This window comes from Diadema setosum, chromosome 17 (assembly GCF_964275005.1).
Source record: "Diadema setosum chromosome 17, eeDiaSeto1, whole genome shotgun sequence".
NCBI lineage: Eukaryota > Metazoa > Echinodermata > Echinoidea > Diadematoida > Diadematidae > Diadema > Diadema setosum.
In genome coordinates this window covers 15,537,572-15,557,566 of record NC_092701.1, presented here as the reverse complement: position 1 = coordinate 15,557,566, position 19,995 = coordinate 15,537,572, and the positions used below count along the sequence as shown (strand labels likewise).

Genomic DNA, 19,995 nt, shown 5'->3' with positions numbered 1-19,995 from the left:
AAAACGTACAAAATGCAAAGTAATAAGTATTCAAAAGGAGGCATTAAAGGTATTAGCCCACATTTGTAAACCTGCAGCAATTGGTCTCATAGTTAGCATGGAGTTTGGGTATGATTGCAGTAACACCTGTGCAAAATTTCGTTCCAATTAGTCCATTACTTTCATAAAAATAAATGAAAATGCACCGTAATCCGTATGCATGCGTATAACGCTCGCTAGCTCCGGTCCACGTACGTGTTACATGTACAATGTACGTAGCTATAGCCCGCGCTCGTAATTTGATTTTGGGTCGGGTTGACCCGGTTTGAAAATTGATTTTAAAATGATGATTTTCTCTCTTTTATCGAATGGTATAGACAAAGAGCGACAGGTGAGTTATGTTACAGTTATAACTTGTACTTGAAGTCATATTGGACCTGTTTTATGCAGTTTTGATTTTCGTGGGTTTGCAAATGTGGGCTAGTACCTTTAAACAGGTGAGTTTTTAGACTGCTTTTAAAAGAATCTGATAAAGAACAATTTTTTATGGCTGGAGGTAAGTTATTCCATAAGGTGGGAGCAGCATGGGCAAAGGCACGAGTGCCCCATATTATAGAAAATCTCGGAATTATAAGAGAACCGGAGTTGGATGAGCGTAAAGATCTAACAGGGATGTAATTATGGAGTAAGTCAATGTTATACTGAGGAGCAGTGCCCTGAATACAATGAAAAGTCAGAAGTAAAATCTTAAAAATAATGCGATCTTTGACTTGTAACCAATGAAGTGATCTCAAAATAGGGGTGATGTGAGTGTGTTTCTTGGACAGTGTAATGATGCGTGCTGCCGCATTTTGAAGCCTCTGTACCATAGAGAGCTGAGTTTGTGGTAAGTTAAATAAGGCAGAGTTTCCAAAATCAAGCCTAGAGGATATCAAAGCATGGACTAATTTTTCGGTAGAAGATCGGTTCAAGTATTTTCTAATGAAGCCGATATTGCGAAGTTGGTATCTTACAGACCTACAAATGCTAGAAACTTGATGAGACATAGTCATATTACAATCAAGCATTACAACCAGGTTGCAACAGGTTTTGGTCACATTAATTGACATGCCGGAAAAGGAGATGGAATTTATGTCAATTTTACGTAATTGTGTCTTCGAACCAAACATTAAAAACTCAGATTTAGCCGTATTCAATTTCAAAGAATGTGAGTTCAGCCATGAGTAAACATCGTTCATTGCATTCTCAAGCTGACTCAAAGCATGTAAGGCATCGGCCTGGTTAGGTTTAAAAGATATATAAAGTTGAATATCATCAGCATATGTGATAGTTAATTTTGTGCTGACGCAATATGTGTCCCAGGCCAATAAGATAAATAGAAAACAAGGTGGGCCCGCCCACAGAACCCTGTGGAACACCGCAATTGAGAGGCATAGCATTTGATTTGCAACTGTTGACACGCACTGCCTGTGAATGGCATGAAAGGTAAGATTTAAACCATTCGTATGCCTGACCTTTAACACCGAGAGATTGGAAAGTGTTTAACAAAATTGTATGGTTAACAGTATCGAAGGCGGAGGACAAATCAAGTAGAATCATAGCTGTAACATTTCCCCGATCCATTTCCTGTAGGATGAAGTTCGACACATTAAGGAGAAGGGTTTCAACGCTATGGTAAGGGCGATATGCGGATTGGAAAGGATCAAATAACTTATTGTCCAAAAGATAATCTGTAAGTCTGGAGAAAACAATCCTTTCAAGAATTTTGAACAAAAATGGAAGGTTACACACAGGGCGGTAATTTTGGAGTGAATCTGGGTCTAAGGAAGATTTTTTCAAAAGAGGTGTTATAAATGCACATTTCAAACATGAGGGGACGTTACACTGGTCAATACTTAAATTCACAATCATTGAAATAATAGGAGCGAATGTGAATGAACAATCCTTTATCAGTGTGGTGGGGATTGGATCTAAAGGACATGACTTGGGAGGTAATCTGCGAAGGAGAGATTGGACCTCTTCGGGATCGGTGGGCTTCAGGGTTTCAAGGGAAGCTGTCGTGAGGGACTCCTGCGCCGATTCATCTGGACAGAGACTGTTACTGACAGTCTCTACCTTATTCCGAAAGTAATTAATGAAAGTCTCGGCCATTGCAGAACTGTCCGTGTGGGATGGTAATGGTGAAGATTGCTTCCGTACTCTTAATAAAAAGTTCTAGCTAGCAATCTAGTGTTTTCTACCAACAATACAGCAAGAAATACACAAATATTAAACTTACACTGTACATGTGTATGTCATGCAGATACCGGTATGTGGCTGGTGCATTCAGGATGCATGGTAACTGTGAAGCCAGTACTTATCTGCTTCATAGTGCCAATTAACATTTGGTCATTAGACTTGTAGTCAGAGTGTACAGTTCTACTGCAGGTGTACAAATTTCATTGTAAAATGACTTGAATAAGCCTTCTATGATATGCCAATTGTCAAGCATAAAGGTAATGTCACCCTCTATAGCCCACCTCTATTAATAGCCAAAGCGTGTATTCTATAAGAATTGGCCGAGAATTTGTCCTGGCATTTAGCTAAGAATTTTGCTAAGAATTTAAGACAGATTTTGGCTTGCTGGCTGAGCAAATATTCTTGAAACTGTGCCCGTTGGTATTCTATATCAACATTTGTCTAGGAAATCTACCCTAACTTTCAGACAGCAGACAGCTATGACTTGTCTCAAGTTGGCTTGTTGCAGGAAAATTTCATGTGGGTTTAGTGTAACAATATAGGGAAGGTGGCAGCTTTAGCTAATACATGAAATTAGACAATTTGCAATTTTCTTGTGAAGAATTTAAGAGTTTGCTAAGCCTTATTGCCCAACTTAAGAAAAATGCCCTATTTCTTTAAGGACGTTCCTCAGTTGAATTTGTGCGCATCCTAGCTGCGCAGGTTGGCAGTGACGTAACAGAGAGTGAAGAAATGCACGCACGAGTGATGAGCTGAGCTAGCTGAGCTGAGCAGCTGCTAGTAGATCAAGCTAGAGTGTGGTACATACGGTTACCCGACAGCTCCCCACTGCGGACGCGCTGGGCGGCCTCGCTCGGCTCGCGTGCCGACTGTACACAATGATATCTGTACGACCAAGTACTACGCAAAGTTCAGCAGTCCAAGCCGCATATTCATGGTCATGATAGTGCAACACTGATCGATGGAATCGGTGGGCTTGGAAGTGGAACTGAGCTGTTTCCATTTTCAATTCATAGATCTTTTTTGTGACATGCAGTTCATTATCTGTTCATCAACATGGTCAAGTCGAGTGCTAAGGTACCTAGGGCCTAGGCCCTATAGTCGGGGACTACTAGTCTACTAGACTAGGTGTTAACAACAACAACAACAAAAACAACAAAACAAACATAATTATGACACACATTTTAGCTTTAGGTCTAACAACTAAAACAATCTGAGTATCTCTGTTAAAATCTAAATTAGATCTAAACTTGTCATTACTAATACAAAATATTGTGTGTGTTTTTTATGTCTGGTTACAAAATACAAGGTCACGAAAGTATTATCGAACAAGTATTTATCACTTTCACCATTCAGATATTTTGGATTACCAAATCTGGTGTAACAAAAGGAGAATCAAAGAATTTTTTTTTGCGGGGGGGGGGGGGGGGAGGGGAATAGTCAAGGTACATCTCCATAGTTTACAACACGCACTTTACCAACCACTGCAACAACCAACACATGCAATCTACAATCAACGTCATTATATTAAGATTTGTTTTTTTTTTTTCAAGGAGGACCGTCAGACTAATGCCAAAACTCCCATTTCCTTATATTTATTCTTCTTCCTCCATTATCACTTTCTGCACATGGTTACAGCAAGTGGGTAAAGCAAACAAACAAACAAACAAGAATGTCAATGTGCAGGAGTTTTCCACTTGCGTCCACATAATATCATTATGGCTGTGTAAGGGAAATAATAACAAAAACGCACATGGACCTTCCTTTCTGGCTATTTTTTCACCATATCACTGCAATTATGACATGTTTTTTGTTTGTTTGTTTTTTTTTAAGAAAATGGGGTTTCGAGTGAGCCGCATGAGATTCATGCATCCTAGCAGGGTATATTCAGGCATTGGTTCCTGGCCAGATTTGGGGGTCTTACGATGAATTCTGTCGCAAGGAGGCTCTGCTAGCACTAAAACGAGCACATGAACCCCCCATTTTTACAATTGTTCTGCATTAAGTAACCCTTCTTCTACAATTTGATAAAGTTTCGTATAAATGACATGGGTTTTGAATGTACAGCATGACATTCATGAACCCCATCTAATCAGGGCACTCACGATACGTTCCTGACCAGATTTTGGGGTCCGAGGATGATTTCTATCATGTGGATATGGGGGTGTGGCCAGCACAAAAACTAGCACATGAACCCCCACTTTTTATTGTTTTTCTGGAATTAGTAAGCCTTCTTTTACAATTTGGTCAAGTTTCGTAAAAAAGTCATGGGTTTTGAATGTGCAGCATTAGTTTTATGAACCCACCCTGTCAGGGCATTCCTGCATAAGTTCCTGACCAGATTTTGGGGACTTACGATGATATATGTCGCATGGGGGTGCTGCTAGCACAAAAACTAGTACATGAACCCCCACTTTTTATTGTTTTTCTGGAATTAGTAAGCCTTATTCTAAGATTTGGTCAAGCTTCGTAAAAATGATATGGGTTTTGAATGTACAGCATAAGTTTTATAAACCTTGTCCTTTAGCTCACCCCTAACAGAAAACGTCGATGAGAAGGATTTGAGAGATTTCGGTGTTTTCTGCCGCGTGAGGGCACTGCTTGCTCAAGAATGAGAGTGTAAACCCTAACTTTGAAACCTTTTCCTCGTTTTGGGTACCTTTTTTCTGCAATTCTTGCAAATTTGGAGAAAATAACATGGATTTCGAAAGAATTATGGGGATTTAAGTTTGTCATCGCAGATTTTGTTGCCAATCATATTCTTGATCCTGTAACGCTATCATTTTGGTACAGGACGGCAGATTAGTCATATTCTTCAAAGTCCCGTAGAAGAAAAACAAGCACACGAACCTATGGTTTTATTTACATATTAGGGCTTCGGATGGGTCAAAGTTACTGCATGGAAAGTTTGAAGAAAATGACATGGACTTCACTTTAACTGAGGAACGTCCTTAATAGACAAGCCGATGGCTATGACAGATTGCTTAGACTTAAGCATGTCTTAGAAGTTATATTGAATACTGGCCTAGGGTCTCGACACTACCTTTTTTTTTTCTATTTTTAATTCTAAAATCTCTAAATCTGAAATTTCATTGGCCCAAAATACATGAAAACATAACAATCAATGTTTAATCTTAAATGCCCAGTCAGGCCACCAAAGACAGCCTTTTTGGAAATTTGGTGGCCCTACATCAATTTTTAGTGGCACTGGGCTGTCAGACATGCACTTACAGTAGACATATTTGTGTACATGTATGCTATAATAAAACCTGAGGTGTGAGTTTTCTTCACTTTGTCTCCCTCTGTGCAATTGTAATTTGTAAGAGGACAACTGCTGGTCTATATTTTTAACAAACATGTCAGGAAAAAAGAAACCAGCAGGAATCGAACCTGTCATCTACTGCTTTGGGGTAGCAATACTTCCACCGGGCTGTTCCTTGTTGCCCACAGTGACGCGATGAACTTGGAACAAATACCCAAGGCTCTGAAATTCTGACATTATTATGTTAAGTAGTCCAAAGCAGACAAGGCATGTTAGACGAAAGCAAGATTTTATAAAGCAGAGAGGTAAAGGTTCATATGTGAGTTTTCTTCACTTTGTCTCCCTCTGTACAAATGAAACTTGAAAGATTGCAACTGCTGATCTACATTTTTAACACATGTTGGAAAAAGGAACCAAAGGAAATTGAACCTGTCATCTACTGCTTCACCACTCTGCTTAATAATCTCTTGCTTTCATTGAATAAAAATGTGTTAAAAAAATACTCATGTCAGCATGCCAACTTATTTTCCTTTTTCTTTTTTCTTGTTTGCTTCAGGCTGATGAATTTGAGATCAGAAGTAATCTTGTGCGAACAGAAGCTGTCTGAGCTGGAATCTTCCCTGAGGGACAGGGAGAGAGAGCTTGCCAACAAACACAGAGAGCTGGACTCTCTAACAGATCAGGTACGTTTACAAACACTATCAATTTATAAATCCAGTTAATCACTCAACATTACAACTTATGATTACAACTCATCTTGGCAATGTTTTTGGCCCTCAATGATTAGCAAAGCATTCTACATTTAGCCCTACAATTTAACTCTTAGTTTAGAGTTTCAAAAGAATTGTATATGAAATGATGTCTAATAAGAAAGGAAAATCTGAATCGATAAAGACTGTATGCATGATCAAATCATATCTAAATAGTAGTTACAGTATTGGTTTAATCCATGAAGACTTGACACCATTGCCTACTGCTTCCTGTGATGTAGCACACAATTTGGGTTGAATTGAATTTTACCAATGCAATGATAGACAAGGAGAGATCAACTGTGATATGAATGTTGAGTATAGTATTGAATATATATTGAGCATCTGATCAGTGCCATTAAAATCTTGTTGATATGAATTCATAGCACCTCTTTATAGCCTTTTCTGTACATGGGAAATATTTCATCTACTAATGATTTATGAACGGTCATGTACTTTATGGGTAGTCTCTGTTTATGAATGGCATTGTGACTTGATTTTACGTGAGTTATATCGCCATTGCAAAAAGCTACAGCTGCGATGTTTCACAACTTTTTTTTTTTAGTCTCTCGCATCTTTTGAAATTTGCAATGCTAAGGCATGTGGTTCCAAAGTTACGCATACATATGAACATGTATGTGGAACCAAAATTGCACAAAAATGTGAATTCGTGTGCAATTTCATTGCAAATTGTGCTTTCAGTCAAATTTCATTTTTTTTAAAAAAGGTTTAAAACAAAGAAATATAAGGAAACAAAAAATAAGAAACTTAGCAATTTTTTTTTTTAATGACACTAGTGTTTTCACTTTTATTTGATGGAAACACAAGAAAGAATATGTACACCAAAAAATGCCTTTTTGAAGCTTTATCTAGTGTTTCATAGCAAGTAGTCTGATTTTATGCATATGTTATGCATGAATCAGCATAAGTTAGCCAGGCATGATATTCTGTAGATTTAAATCTGATTTCAGATTTGTTTTTCCTCAAGTCTATACACATTGTGCTTTTTCCATGTATCAAAATCACCTGAAAATTATGACTTCCAATTTTTTTTTTAACAAACCTCAATATCATCCCTGATTAGCATAAATGATAAGAAAAAAAATAAAATCTACAGTTTTGTAGATAACGTTACAGGCAATGTGTGTGCCAGTTTTCATTGTGATTGCCTTGTTGACAGCGGATATCTGGGCCCCATTTCATAAAAAGTTGATACTATGGCAACTCTTGCTGGAATGACAATTGTCATGGTAACGACAAGAATCCAGCTTCCTTATTGGTTGCTGCTATGGGAAGTTGCCTTTCCAGCAAGAGTTGTCATCCTAACATCTTTTATGAAATGGGTCCCTGGACACCACGCCCCCCCCCCCCCCCCCCAAGTCTATCATCTCTCAATTAATAGCCCAGCCTAGTTGGGGTTAACCGCCGTAGTACCAGTGAGCTATTTGAAGTGCTCTCTCCATAGTTGTGACTGTCTGCAAAATTAAAAACTCTAAAACTGTATTTTACCTGACCTGACAAAATGGCAAAAAATCAATCTTGCAAAAATTTCTAACTTAACAGTAACACAATGTGTGGATGATATGATTGCCAAATAAAATGCATCATTGTAGTTCTGGCTGTGTCAGTCCTAACCCTTTCCCTCTTCCTCCTCATCTAGCTTGATCAGCAACAGCAAAGCTTGGAGCAGGTCACTCATGAGGTAGGAGCAAAACAGACTGACCTTCGCACTTTGACATCAGAGGTTGACAAGCACCGCAACCAACTGGTATCAGCTCTGGAGGAAGGTGAAAGAGAAATTACAGCCACTGAGCAAAAAATCAAGGTACCTCATTTTTCCAGGTGATGATCTATGGCCATTCAGCTGTCCCTGCCAAAATTTGATTTAGGTAATGTCAGATCAGGACAACCCATTATAAGGCCGCAATGCCACATTCCTGCACAATGAGCGTGGTCCTACAGATTATAGAGATCGAAGGTTTGCATCACAAGTATTCATTAACAGCTACACGAGACGCACAATTAATAGGCACAAAGAAAGCTAGCCAGTGGATATGCTGATTGACGCAGAAAACATATTGAGGACATATGGACTTGGACTAGACAAAAGCTTGCAAAAGCAGAAATTCCCTTATGATAGATGGGACCTTGAAACATCAAACTATATTTGGCAGGTATCTGCATAGGTCATTAGACTGCCCCAGTTCTTGCTCTGATTCTTCATGAAGACAAAGGCAAGTAACCAGTGTGACCTTATTTTTGAATTAATGCTGTATTCAAATCTAATATTAAAGGGATGTTACAGTATTGGTGGAGATGAGAATTGGGCTTTTAACTTTTTGCGAGATACCAAGAAAACACTTATGAAAGTGAATAGTACAGAGCATATCATTTTAAGAGGAATTCAAAGTTTATTGGATGAAAATCGGGTTTGGAATGACTGAAACATCCAAAAACAAAGTAAAACAAAGCGGGCGTAATAAAGTATGGGTCCCACCCTTATTAGAATCGCTCTGTTTTGGATATCTTAGCCAGTTCAAAACCAATTTTCATCACATAAACTTTGAATTCCTCATGGAATTACATGCTCTTTCATATTTCATGAGAGGTTTCTCATTATCTCACAAAAAAATTTTAGAAAACTGAAATTAGGTCTCAACCAAAATTATATGATCCGTTTAATGCTATATCCTTTCTTTGTCTAGGATGCCAAGGCACACCTAGTCCGCCTGAGGCACCAGAAGCAGGAAACAGTAGATGCTGTAGAGCAGCAACGAGAGGTCCTTGTGCGGCTCCATGCACGCTGTGAGGAGGCAGAAGGCTCCCTCCAGGAAACACAGTCTGCTATTGACAAGCACAAGTCAGAGCTTCAGCACACTCTGGAGATGGTTCAGATTGAGAAGACTGAGCTGGAAGCTCTCCGTGTCCAGCACCAAACCAAGATGGCTGAACTGGAAAAGGCCCAGCTAGAAGCACTGCAGGTTTACTAGAAGCAGATTTTGTATTCTGATAAGGAGTGTCTGTAGTTCTTCATCTTGCAAATTGATTTTTGCATTAAACCTCACATACCAAAAGTCAAAATCACGATAGTCAGCAAATCACGTAATTCAACACCATGCTAAAGTCATAAGTTTATCTTTTTTTTCTTTTGCCAATTTTCGTTATACTTCCACATTAGTTGACATTCATGTATAAGTTGACTTTTTTTTTTTTTTTTTCTTGTCCCAATGCATCTTAACTTACATGTATTTCTGTAATATAAGCCTGCATCCACCAACATTCCAAATGTGGGGAAAAATTCTATGGAGCCCTTTTGGAGCAGAATGAATAACAACAGTCTATAGGACCTGGAAATGAGGTTGAGTACAAGATTAGGAAAACAGATTGGAATATTGCCAAAAGCAAAGCCAAAGAAAATATTCATAGAAAAGCAAGAAGCTTATGTAGAAAAATAATCTCAACATTGGTAGTATTTTCCGTGAAGTTTTGCAAAGGTCCAGACAGCATGTTTTGATATTGTTTTCTTTTGTAGAAATGACATATGCAAATTGCTTGTTCACTTTTCTAGGACGGGAGAAAGCATGCTGAAGATAATTATAATACCACAGAAAGATTTTATGATTGGGTTTGTTGGTAAAATATGTCTGTAGCAGATTTCAAGCAAGAGGTAATAAAAATGACACAGAACTTTTCACAGTAAAGATTGCTATCACAGAAATCATGGCCTCTGCATCAACAGCAAACAGTTCCCGTAAGATGTTAATAGGATGTTAAGTTCATGTTAAGAAGAGTTTGAAACTCTGTCATCTCACCTCCAGGAAAAGACCTCCCTTGAGAAGCTGCAGGGTGATACCCAGAGGAGCCGAATGGATGCTGAACTAATGAGGGAGGAAACGAGACAGATCAAACTAGAACAGGAGACCTTGATAGCTGAGAGGAAGGTCTTAGAAAGTAACATCTCAGAGCTGATGAAGGAGGAGGCCATATTGAAACAAGACTGCAATACTCTAGAAAACAAACTCAGCCATCTCAAAGTGTGGGTCAATATTTGTCACACTTTTGTTGTAAATATGACATTTTCCTAGCAGTCAGTAGTACATGCACACTATACTCCATATCCTGTGTCCATGTTTTTTCCAGGGGGGGGGGGGGAGGGGAGAGGTAGTTAGGTTTGGGTATATCCATTCTGATTTCTTTGTTATAATCAAAAGATATTGAAACACATTTCCATCAACTGTAGCTGTCCTCAATGCAACACTTTCTCTCTGTGGACTGAAAGTTATATTTAATGTTTTGCATTTTTAATGCTGCATTCAATCACAAATATTCATTTTATTCAAAGGAGCCAGTGTAATGATGCATTTATGATTTACAAAGTGATGTCGTACATCTGTGCTAGTAGAAGGCTTAACGGTGCACCACGTATTCTTTCTAGGGTATGTATTTGGCCATGAAAAGGGCCTACCCAGTCCTGACGTTTCAGCAAGCATGTTCTCGCCGTTCTCAAGGGAACTGTGTAGGCCTTTTTCAGGGCCTACCCTTTTATAAACAATTAGTAATGTTCTTCCTTTCATTTGAATACTCCACAGAACTTACAGAGAAACCACAGAATCTCTTCACACCAACCAGCACAAACTGGATGGCGTCCGCCAGGAATTAGTTTCCACAGAAGTTGACCTGAATGACACATCCAAGCAAAAGTCAGAAGTAGTCAGGGAGCTTCACAGTCTAAGACATCAGGTCAAAGGTGCATTTGTCAGATGAGATCTACTAAACTAAAGTTTTGCTCTTCAATGTGCCATTCATAAGACACATTATTTTATGTCATAATCCATTCAAATATGATAAGGCAATATAATGGAACAAATAAATATGCCCTTTGAGATATTTACAGGTTTACATTAGAATGTGTGGCTTCTAGTTGGTATTTTTCTCAAAAATTTCATACTTCAGAGGGAATATTGCTTTATGACAAATGCTACTGGGAGTTTAAATCTTCAAAGAGTATTAGACCTGTTACAGTGCATGGCCGGGCTGAGCCTGGGCCGAGACGCGGCCGAGCCTGGCCTCAATTGCAGTACTCGGCCCTGCAATTCTGTCTGTTTACAGTGCTGGGCTCGACCTGGGCTAAATTGAAACCTTTCAATATTTTGTCATGGTGGCGCTCTGCTTGTAAACAAACGACTATTACTGGGAGCGCGCCGGTCACAATTTGGTACAGCATTTGACCCAGTTTGCATTTACAGTGAGAAAGGGCCAGGCTCGGCTGCGGCAAATTCTACCTCCAGAGCTTGGCCAAATGCACGGCCAATTTTGGTACCGCATTTGGCCTTTTGCACGTTTACAGTGAAATGAAGGCCGGGCTTGGCCGCGGCCGAGCCCGGCCCTTTCACTCACTGTAAATGGGGTCTAAGTGTTGTTTTCAGAAGTAATGCCAATTATGTTTGTTTTCATCGGTCTTCAGTATCGCAGCCTTGCAAACCATGTCTAGTCAGTACATACATGTACATGTACTGTGATTGATACATATTTTGCAGTAACTCCTGCATTCAACCAATAATTATTTTTTGGAGGAATGGATTGAATGGTCCGAGGAATGATTGCTGGACTAAGTGCATTTTAAACTGAAAATGACATAATGATCTAAAATATTGAATACAATACAATACATAGCCCAATCAATAAAGGAGGAGAAATTAAGTGATAAGGTGCCTTTGTGACAGAATGAGTTGCTGAATAAATTACTGATTGAAGAGTTCAAATTATCATTTTTCTGATAGAGACTAGATCTGATTTAAAGCAAATGAATTCTGATGTCCAAGAAACCCGGGGCCAAAAGACTGGACTACAGCAGGTAGAGTATTTGCTAATTTTTTATTCATTTTATTTTTTTTTTTTTAATCATTTTTTTACTATGTGTGGTGCATATCTTACCCTCCTGTGCATGCTGCATTTGTTAACAGTAATATATTTATCCATCTTGCATACGATCAATACCTATGAACACCACAATCATGTCATCGCATCTTGTAGTGATGAAAGCTAGGTAGTTTAGTGCTTTACCCTGTTGGACTAATGTCCTTCCTTTAGACCTTTTGATTTGAAAACATTTCTTGTGTTGGCCATTGCTAGGGGCTTCAAAAAAAAGAGAAGAAAAGAGGATTCGGTGGGTTATGCTATGAGTTAGATGCATTGCTGTATCTGTACAGTGCATAAAGCAACTGCTGTTTGATAGGCATACTAATTCCTGTGACCACGGCTGATGATTTGACTTTCACCAGGAGATTGAGGTATTGGTGAGAGAGAAAGCCCAACTCACTGCCCAGCTGGACCAGTTCTCCAACAGACTAGAGGAGCATCATTTGACCCTTGACAAGTGTGAGGATGAGAAGAGGAGAAAGGGAGAGGTCTTGCAGGAAGTTGTGATACAGGTGGAAGAGAAGAGGAATGAGCTGGTTGTCAAAGAAAGGGAGTTGGAGAAGTTGGTGAAGCAGGTTACAGAAGAGGAGAATAGACTAGCAAAGGTAAGACCAATAATCATGTCAGGAGTCAGCGATGTTCATATTTTATTGTGGGAAATAAGTCCAAGATGAAAGATTGATTGGAGATTGAGACACTACATTGTCATTCTGATAGAAGAGGGGAATCTTGGCATGAAAACAAAGATTGAACATATGAAGAACTAATCTTTGTAGCTTCAAAGTTTTAACAGGCAGACAAGATATTTTGTGAATTCGAGAATATTGCTGAAATTTCATTTTGAGGAGTAGTGGTATCTCAGACCTTTCCTTTTAAGGGGCAAGTTGTAAAATTGTGAAGTTTTGCTAATATTTGCCAAATACTTCTCGAACAGTTGATCTGAAATTGCAAATGAGTAAACTAGTGATGTTATCACAATTTTTTATTGATGGTATACAAAGAAGTGATGAAAATTCCATTTTTTGGCTATAAAAGTGTATGTAAAACATAATGTTGTTCCTAGCTGAAAAATTTCAAAATAATGATCAGTTAGATATACTTGGATTGGGCATATCTGCATTTGAAAAAAAAAAAATGCTTTAGATACTACTATTTAATTAGCCCACATTTTGCATATAATCATCCTATTATGCAATGTTTTTAACACACCTTCCCAAATTTTAAATGCTCATTCATCCTTTGTCAAAACACTCAGCAATAATAGTCATTCTATCAGCATTTTGATTTGAGATACATTTATGAGTATACGTTTCTTGCAGGTTGCATAATTTGGCATTTACTGAATGACTTTACACACCAGTTAAGGTGGGAAGATGAATATGGTGTATGAACACATTGAAAATAATTTGCTGTATATCATATTGCTCCTTGAGATTTTGAGGAACATTGCAATAGAAACTGAGAGCAAGCAAGCAGAACTGGAGTCCAAACAGAGAGAGTTGGAAAGACTGGGTGAAAGGAAGAACTCTATGAGGGCAAGGTTAGACCAGAATCAGGTGGATCTGGAGAGGTTTACTGAGATGGAGGACAGAATACATGAGCTAGGTGAGCTGTTGAAATCTTTGGACTAAGCAAGGAATTAGAAAGAATCTGTACCAATATGGCAGATTTTCAGCATAATCACAGGGGGGCTAAGCTATGCTGAAGAGAAGAAGGCCTTACTGTTCAAGGGCTAATCCAGGTTTGGTTTTGTGCATGTGCATGTGTGTGTGTTTGTGTGTGGTTTTGTTTTGGATGTTAAGTGATACAATGTTCATCATGAAAAGATGATAGATTCCAAATCTTAATTCTTGAGATTGTATACTGTTATATTGTAGCATGTTTGTTTAAAGAAATGTCGATGGAGTATAATGGGAGATTCATTATGAAAAAAAAAATGACACTCATTTTCTTACTTTAGCTGTAAGATGTGAGAGATGAGCTAAGAGAAATCCCGTCTGAATTAGAAAGGTTATTATCTCATTTGAATGTAACTTCAGCTCATATATAGATTGAATGAAATAAGCCATGAGTCTTTGCATAATTGGATATATTCTGAAGAAAAAGATTAGACACAAAAATTTCCCAATGGAGGGAGAGTCTCTTCTGTAAACTGTTAAAAGTACTGGTACTGTAAAACCAGAAACATTTGCCTCATGAAGCTTTAACGAATTGCGATCATGTGCTAGTAATATAGGGATGTGTTGAACACACACTGCTGGTCACTATAAAATGCACAACAAAACTAAATGTGCACTACTAAACATGTGTAGTTGAAAACAAAAAACAAAACACCAGAACGCAGTATTATGATACAAGTACATTGTATAGCGTTGTACTGGCATTCAATGCACTGTGTAGACAAAAACTTTATGTTACTTTTTTATCTTATCTTACTTTTGCAAATCTTGGCTCACAAAAAGTTTCATGCAAAAGGAAGTTTCTTGTTTTACAGTATTTTGAATGAACAATATGGTATATACATCATTCATAAATCTAGAAAATTTGTAAAAGGATATAAAGCAAAAAAATTCTGAAGCTTTAACCCTAATCAGGCCAGGCTTTTTTGGCTATGCTAAAACCTGAGGGGGGCGGATTCTGCCCTCCCCCCCCCCCCCCCCCCCCCGGCCATTGGTGGTGCGATCGCGATGAAATTTGGCATGTGTGACACCCACATCATAATTTACAAGCACTGTTTTCCATAGGAAATGTACACAAAATCACAAAATTGTGCCTGTTTTGGGGTGACATGCCGTTACAAAAATGAGCGTGGCCTCGAAAAAATATGCGCGGACGTTGCAAATTTGGTCTCTAAAGTTGCGCGAGACTTGAACGAAGAAAGTCAAGAAGCCTCGCGACAAGGCCTTCTCGCGTTACATAATTATAGCACGAAACGTCGAGGGGGGGGAGCGGATTCCGCCCCGGCCCCTTTAGGGTTAAAGAACTGATGCATCAAGTAGTGAATGACTCTTAGGCATCAGATGAGAACTTTTTTACTAACAGCAATAAAACTATGTGTACTCACTGTCTAAAGCCAAATTTTCAGCAATGCCAGTAGGGGAAGTTCACTCTTCATCACTGACTCTTGGAATGATCTAATACATGCCACGTCTGCTATGATTAATTTGAGCATTCTTTGGAAGTATCAGTGTCTACTATAACATCATTTTTCATTTTTCAATTCGATGCTATTATTGCTCTCATCAGTTTCATGTTATGACATGTAGAGATGTCTTTTAGGGGTGTTTTGCAATTTTAATCATGAGATGGCTGTGCTAGGTATGCCCTGCATACCATTGTAAACATAAAGTCTAGACCAGTGAAGGAGTACAAATATAAGTTCTCATAATCAGCGTTTGTGCACACATCTTAACTAATTGTATATGATGATATTTGCTCCACTGATTGTCATTCCCTATTATCATTTTGAAGTTCCATCTTGCTACATGCCGTATGTCCAGTATAAAGTTTACACCGTATTTAGTTCTAAATGGGAAAGGTTGATTTTTTTGTCACCTGCAGAAAGTGAGATGTCAAGACAGCAAGACACAAAGCTGAATGTACAGACTGAGTTAGAAGAGACAAGACAAAATGCAGCTTCTCTCAAAGAGGTCAGTAACAGCATAAAGGGACCTCCAGGCAAGGGAGATTTGTTCATCTGCTGTTGTTTTTTATTAACATAATTATGCAAATGACATATCTACACCATATCTCTGATTTGAAGAGCAAACCTATAAAAAATTGATGGCTTGTGCTGAATTTATCAAGTTTAATCTGTGCACAACTTGTGTCTGTTTGTGCTTGTTAATGTTACACATACATTCAATGCTCATTGCTTGTAAATCATCAGGGCCACTGTATTGAGACTATTAGAGGAGCTTGTACTTCATAGTGGAAGTACTGCAGGATGGAGAGTTTAGAGGCCATGGTGGTATAACACATTTTTATCTCTCTGTACTCTGGATGACACATAGTGAAACACTGGTTTAAAAAAAAAAAAAAAAATGTTAGGCCCAATCCCCTCTTTTGTCCTACCTCAGACTTCTGTTTGTGCATAGTATGCATTAGTAATTGAGACATTTATGCCATTCCAACAAACCATGTAGATTGATGATTTTGTTGATGATTGAGCAATTGAGCCTTGCGTGTGGGACTACTAGCAGTACGTAACCTTGGGATTTGACGCTGTGATGAAAATGGTTCCATGTCAAAATTTGTCATTGAAATTTGCAATCTATAAATTTCTGTAAACTACTAATCATGAGCCTGATTGCCATGGTTGCAGATTTTGGACAAATACAAAGCATTACCCATAGAAGGATTATTTGAATAGGTAGGATTATTTTTTGGTCACATACTGTCAGCAGCACACTAAATTTTTAGCAGCGTAATGCTACAAATAGTGCTTAAGAGCATCAGCTGCATGCACATACTTATATTACGTAAGGAACACTGAACTCAAAAGACAGTACATGTATAACTAGCTTTTATCATGCATGTGTTGGTTGCAACTGGGTTCATGCCGGGACAAACAATATAATCACTTAGTTTTACATACGTACATCTAATAGGAAGGTTAGAAATGAATTAAAGGGATGGTATAGTTTTTGGTTTAGGTGAGGATTCGTTTTTTAACGTCTTGTAAGATGTTTAGAAACCACTCTATGAAATATTAAAAAGCATACAATTCTAAGGGGAACTGAAAGTTTATTTGATGAAAATCAGTTTTGAAATGACCCAGATATCCAAAAACAAGGTAAAATAAAAAATCCTAATAAAAGCATGTCCTGTGGCATTTAATTAAGATCACTTTTTTTGATATCTCAGCATTTCAAGACCAATTTTCATTAAATGAGATGTAAATTCCTCTAAGAATTACATGTTCTAAACTTTCATATTTCATACGGGGTTTCTCATTCTCTCACAAACACAACACACACACACACACACACACACACACACAAAGTTGGAGATGTACTGCCCCATCTAAACCAAAACTGTACCATCTCTTTAAAAATTATGAACATGAAACTGCATGATGAAGGTCAAGGGTCAATGTACTTATGCCTTTTTTTTTTCTAGCCATGACTCCAGCTGGGAATGTCCTAGAGTGATGTCAGGTGGTGGATAGGGTAGAGAGCATTGACAACTCTTTGCATGAACATGATAGTGGTGAAAGGTCATTTGTCATGATTAAAGATTACTTTACTTTTTGAAAATGATGTCTTTCCAGCCATTGCTTGAGCAAAGTAATGCCCAATGTTGATGTCAGTTATGTGTCATTGCCTCTTTCACTCAAAGAGCTACTTGCTTTTTGCCATTAGCTACACCATATATATCTTGTGAATGCTTTCTTGCATCATAAAACAGGAAAAGGACAACTTGCAGTTACAGTGTGCTCAACTAAATGAAGAATTAAAACAAGTCAAGTCAAGAAGGAGTCTTGAGCAAAAGGTATCACAGTGGGTTTTCAATATTGTACTTTGTAATATTGATTTTTCTTTTCCAGAATGATATGTGTTCTAAGCTCTTTCTTTTTGTTCGTTGCAGCATCAGGGAAGTTCATTAGGACCTATTGAAATTGTTCAAAAACTACCTTTTTATCATAATCTTTCAAATGCACAATTATAGTAGGTGATACTTGTGGATAGGGAATGCACAGTCATTATAAATGTGTGTGGTCACATGGCTATGTAGTGCCTCAATATTACATCTCTCTTCTACTTTAACAAGTAAATTGCATCTTGTGTAGACACCTTCTTACAGGCAATGATTTCTAATCGTTCATAAGGCTCAAAAGAAGAAGGTACAATTCAGTTTGTGACATACCTTGAAGGTACTACAGGGTTATACCAAAGTCAAATTTGTGTTACATGACAATACATAACACCACATGATGATCATTCAGATGTAACATATTGTTTTAGACTTCACAACAGAAGGCTAAAGAATCATCTGAAAGCATGCACTTTGCATGGGAAATAAGTTTTTAAGAATCAGTGTGTCAAGTTTATTACATCAGAAGAAAAAAAAAAAAACCTCAAAGGTTAAATACACATTTTGGCACAGAACATGGCATCATTGTTATTGTTTCACTCTATTTTTAACCAAATAAAAAACAGGATTTCAGGGATGAACATAGAAAATTGGTGCAGGACATTGAAAGGCTTAAAACAAGTCTGGAAGAGGAGACTACACATGCCAGCAGAATGAACAAGGAGGTACAGCTGTGGAGGCAAGAATATCTCAACCTTAAGCAGCAGGTAGGTATTGACAGGGGTAGGGGAAACATGAAAGATTTTGATTTGTGGAGATTTGTGTGTGTGTGTGTGTGTGTATGCACTTCATGCCTTGTGATACTAATGCAAGTATGAAAGTTTTGCAGATACTGATAGTTTCATTTCTTTGTTTTTACACACCAATTTGTACTATTACTCATAAAAATGATAAATGAAAAGGACAGCAAGATTAAACATACATCAAGTAGACCGAGTGCAAAAGAATCAATCTCCCAAAAATGCCCACTATGACTTAACTTGCAAGTGACTCAGTGTAGTAATGGCTGATATATCTCTCCTCTTTCAAACAAGTAATGCCAGTACAGGGTAATGACAACACTTCAAAATGTAAGGTAGGGTCCTATAATAAACCAAATTGTAGATTTCTATTTGGTACCCCAGGGTACCAAAAACTGAAACAATGAATAGCCATCTAAATGAAGCCTGGGTCAAGGGATGTAAATACTCAACACTTTTTAGGGTGTGCCAAACTTTCAAACATATCTCTTCAAATTTTTGCAAATCATGTGAAACTGTTGTCTCACTTTGTAAAGATGTACTACATCCCAGACCTATGGGAGAACCATGTGATATAACAGGCATACCAGTCGCCACAGTGAAATTTCTAGTTATTAGTGAAATTTGCAGAAAACAGTGGATTGAATCTATCAATGATATTGCCTGTCTTCGATCTGAAAAAAAAAAAATGATACACCTGACTAGCAAGATCCTTGATTTTATTTCTTTTTGTTCACAGCAATTCATTGGCATTTCTTTATCAAAAGTAAGATGAGTTTTCTCTTGTTTTTTAATTTGTCCTTTTCTGTGACAGTGCAAATGAATGTTAGAGTATCATGAAAAATAACATGTTTCTTATTATTATAAGCTCATACCAGTAAGTTGTGTTCATTTGCTGCATGACATCCCCCTCCCCCTTTGCTACTGTAGCTCCACACTCATGAGGAATTGATGGACCAAGACACTCAGCTGGACTCTCAGCTTCAGCACCTTAAGACTGAGATCCAGAAGGAGGTCCATGAGGGTCTCTCCACTCTGGAGTTGTCCCGCTTGGAGGTGTTGGATGAACTGAAAGAAGTGCACCATCAGAAGGCTGAGATTAACAAGAAGATCCACTCCTTCCAACAGGTTGGTCTTCTTTCTTTTCCTTCATTTGTCAGATAGTCCAGTTTTTATGCTTCACTTCTTTATTTGGTTTGTGTAAGTATTCTTATTCAATGAGATCAGGTCAGATGGCCTGATTTGTCAGATGTGCAAGAGGCTTTTGTCTGATGTTTGTAGTTTGGTCAGCTGTGATTGTTTTGCTTACCTGTATTTGATTTGTTTATTGTTATGCCTCTGCCGAGAAGTGTCATCGGAGGCATTTTTTTTTTCAGGTTGTCCATCCATCCGTCCGTCCTTCCGTCTTAATTCAATTTTGTGGACAGTGTAACTAAAAATCCGTTTGAAGTATCTTAATGAGACTTAATGAGGTATGTATGAGTGGGCGAAGGTGTGCCTATCAACTTTTGCC

The 19,995-nt window shown here is 38.1% G+C and overlaps 1 protein-coding gene across 1 annotated transcript in view; it reads left to right on the top strand.

Moving 5' to 3' along the window:
- LOC140240812 (centriolin-like) overlaps window positions 1–19,995 on the top strand; it is a 94,440-nt gene that overhangs the window by 54,695 nt on the left and 19,750 nt on the right. Inside the window, exons 25-36 of the mRNA XM_072320584.1 lie at window positions 6,036–6,162; window positions 7,889–8,053; window positions 8,934–9,209; window positions 10,047–10,264; window positions 10,818–10,975; window positions 12,009–12,082; window positions 12,510–12,752; window positions 13,581–13,752; window positions 15,709–15,797; window positions 17,557–17,640; window positions 18,309–18,449; window positions 19,413–19,610. Of these exons, the coding sequence (XP_072176685.1) occupies window positions 6,036–6,162; window positions 7,889–8,053; window positions 8,934–9,209; window positions 10,047–10,264; window positions 10,818–10,975; window positions 12,009–12,082; window positions 12,510–12,752; window positions 13,581–13,752; window positions 15,709–15,797; window positions 17,557–17,640; window positions 18,309–18,449; window positions 19,413–19,610 (1,945 nt within the window). The remainder of the gene's footprint in view (window positions 1–6,035; window positions 6,163–7,888; window positions 8,054–8,933; window positions 9,210–10,046; window positions 10,265–10,817; window positions 10,976–12,008; window positions 12,083–12,509; window positions 12,753–13,580; window positions 13,753–15,708; window positions 15,798–17,556; window positions 17,641–18,308; window positions 18,450–19,412; window positions 19,611–19,995) is intronic.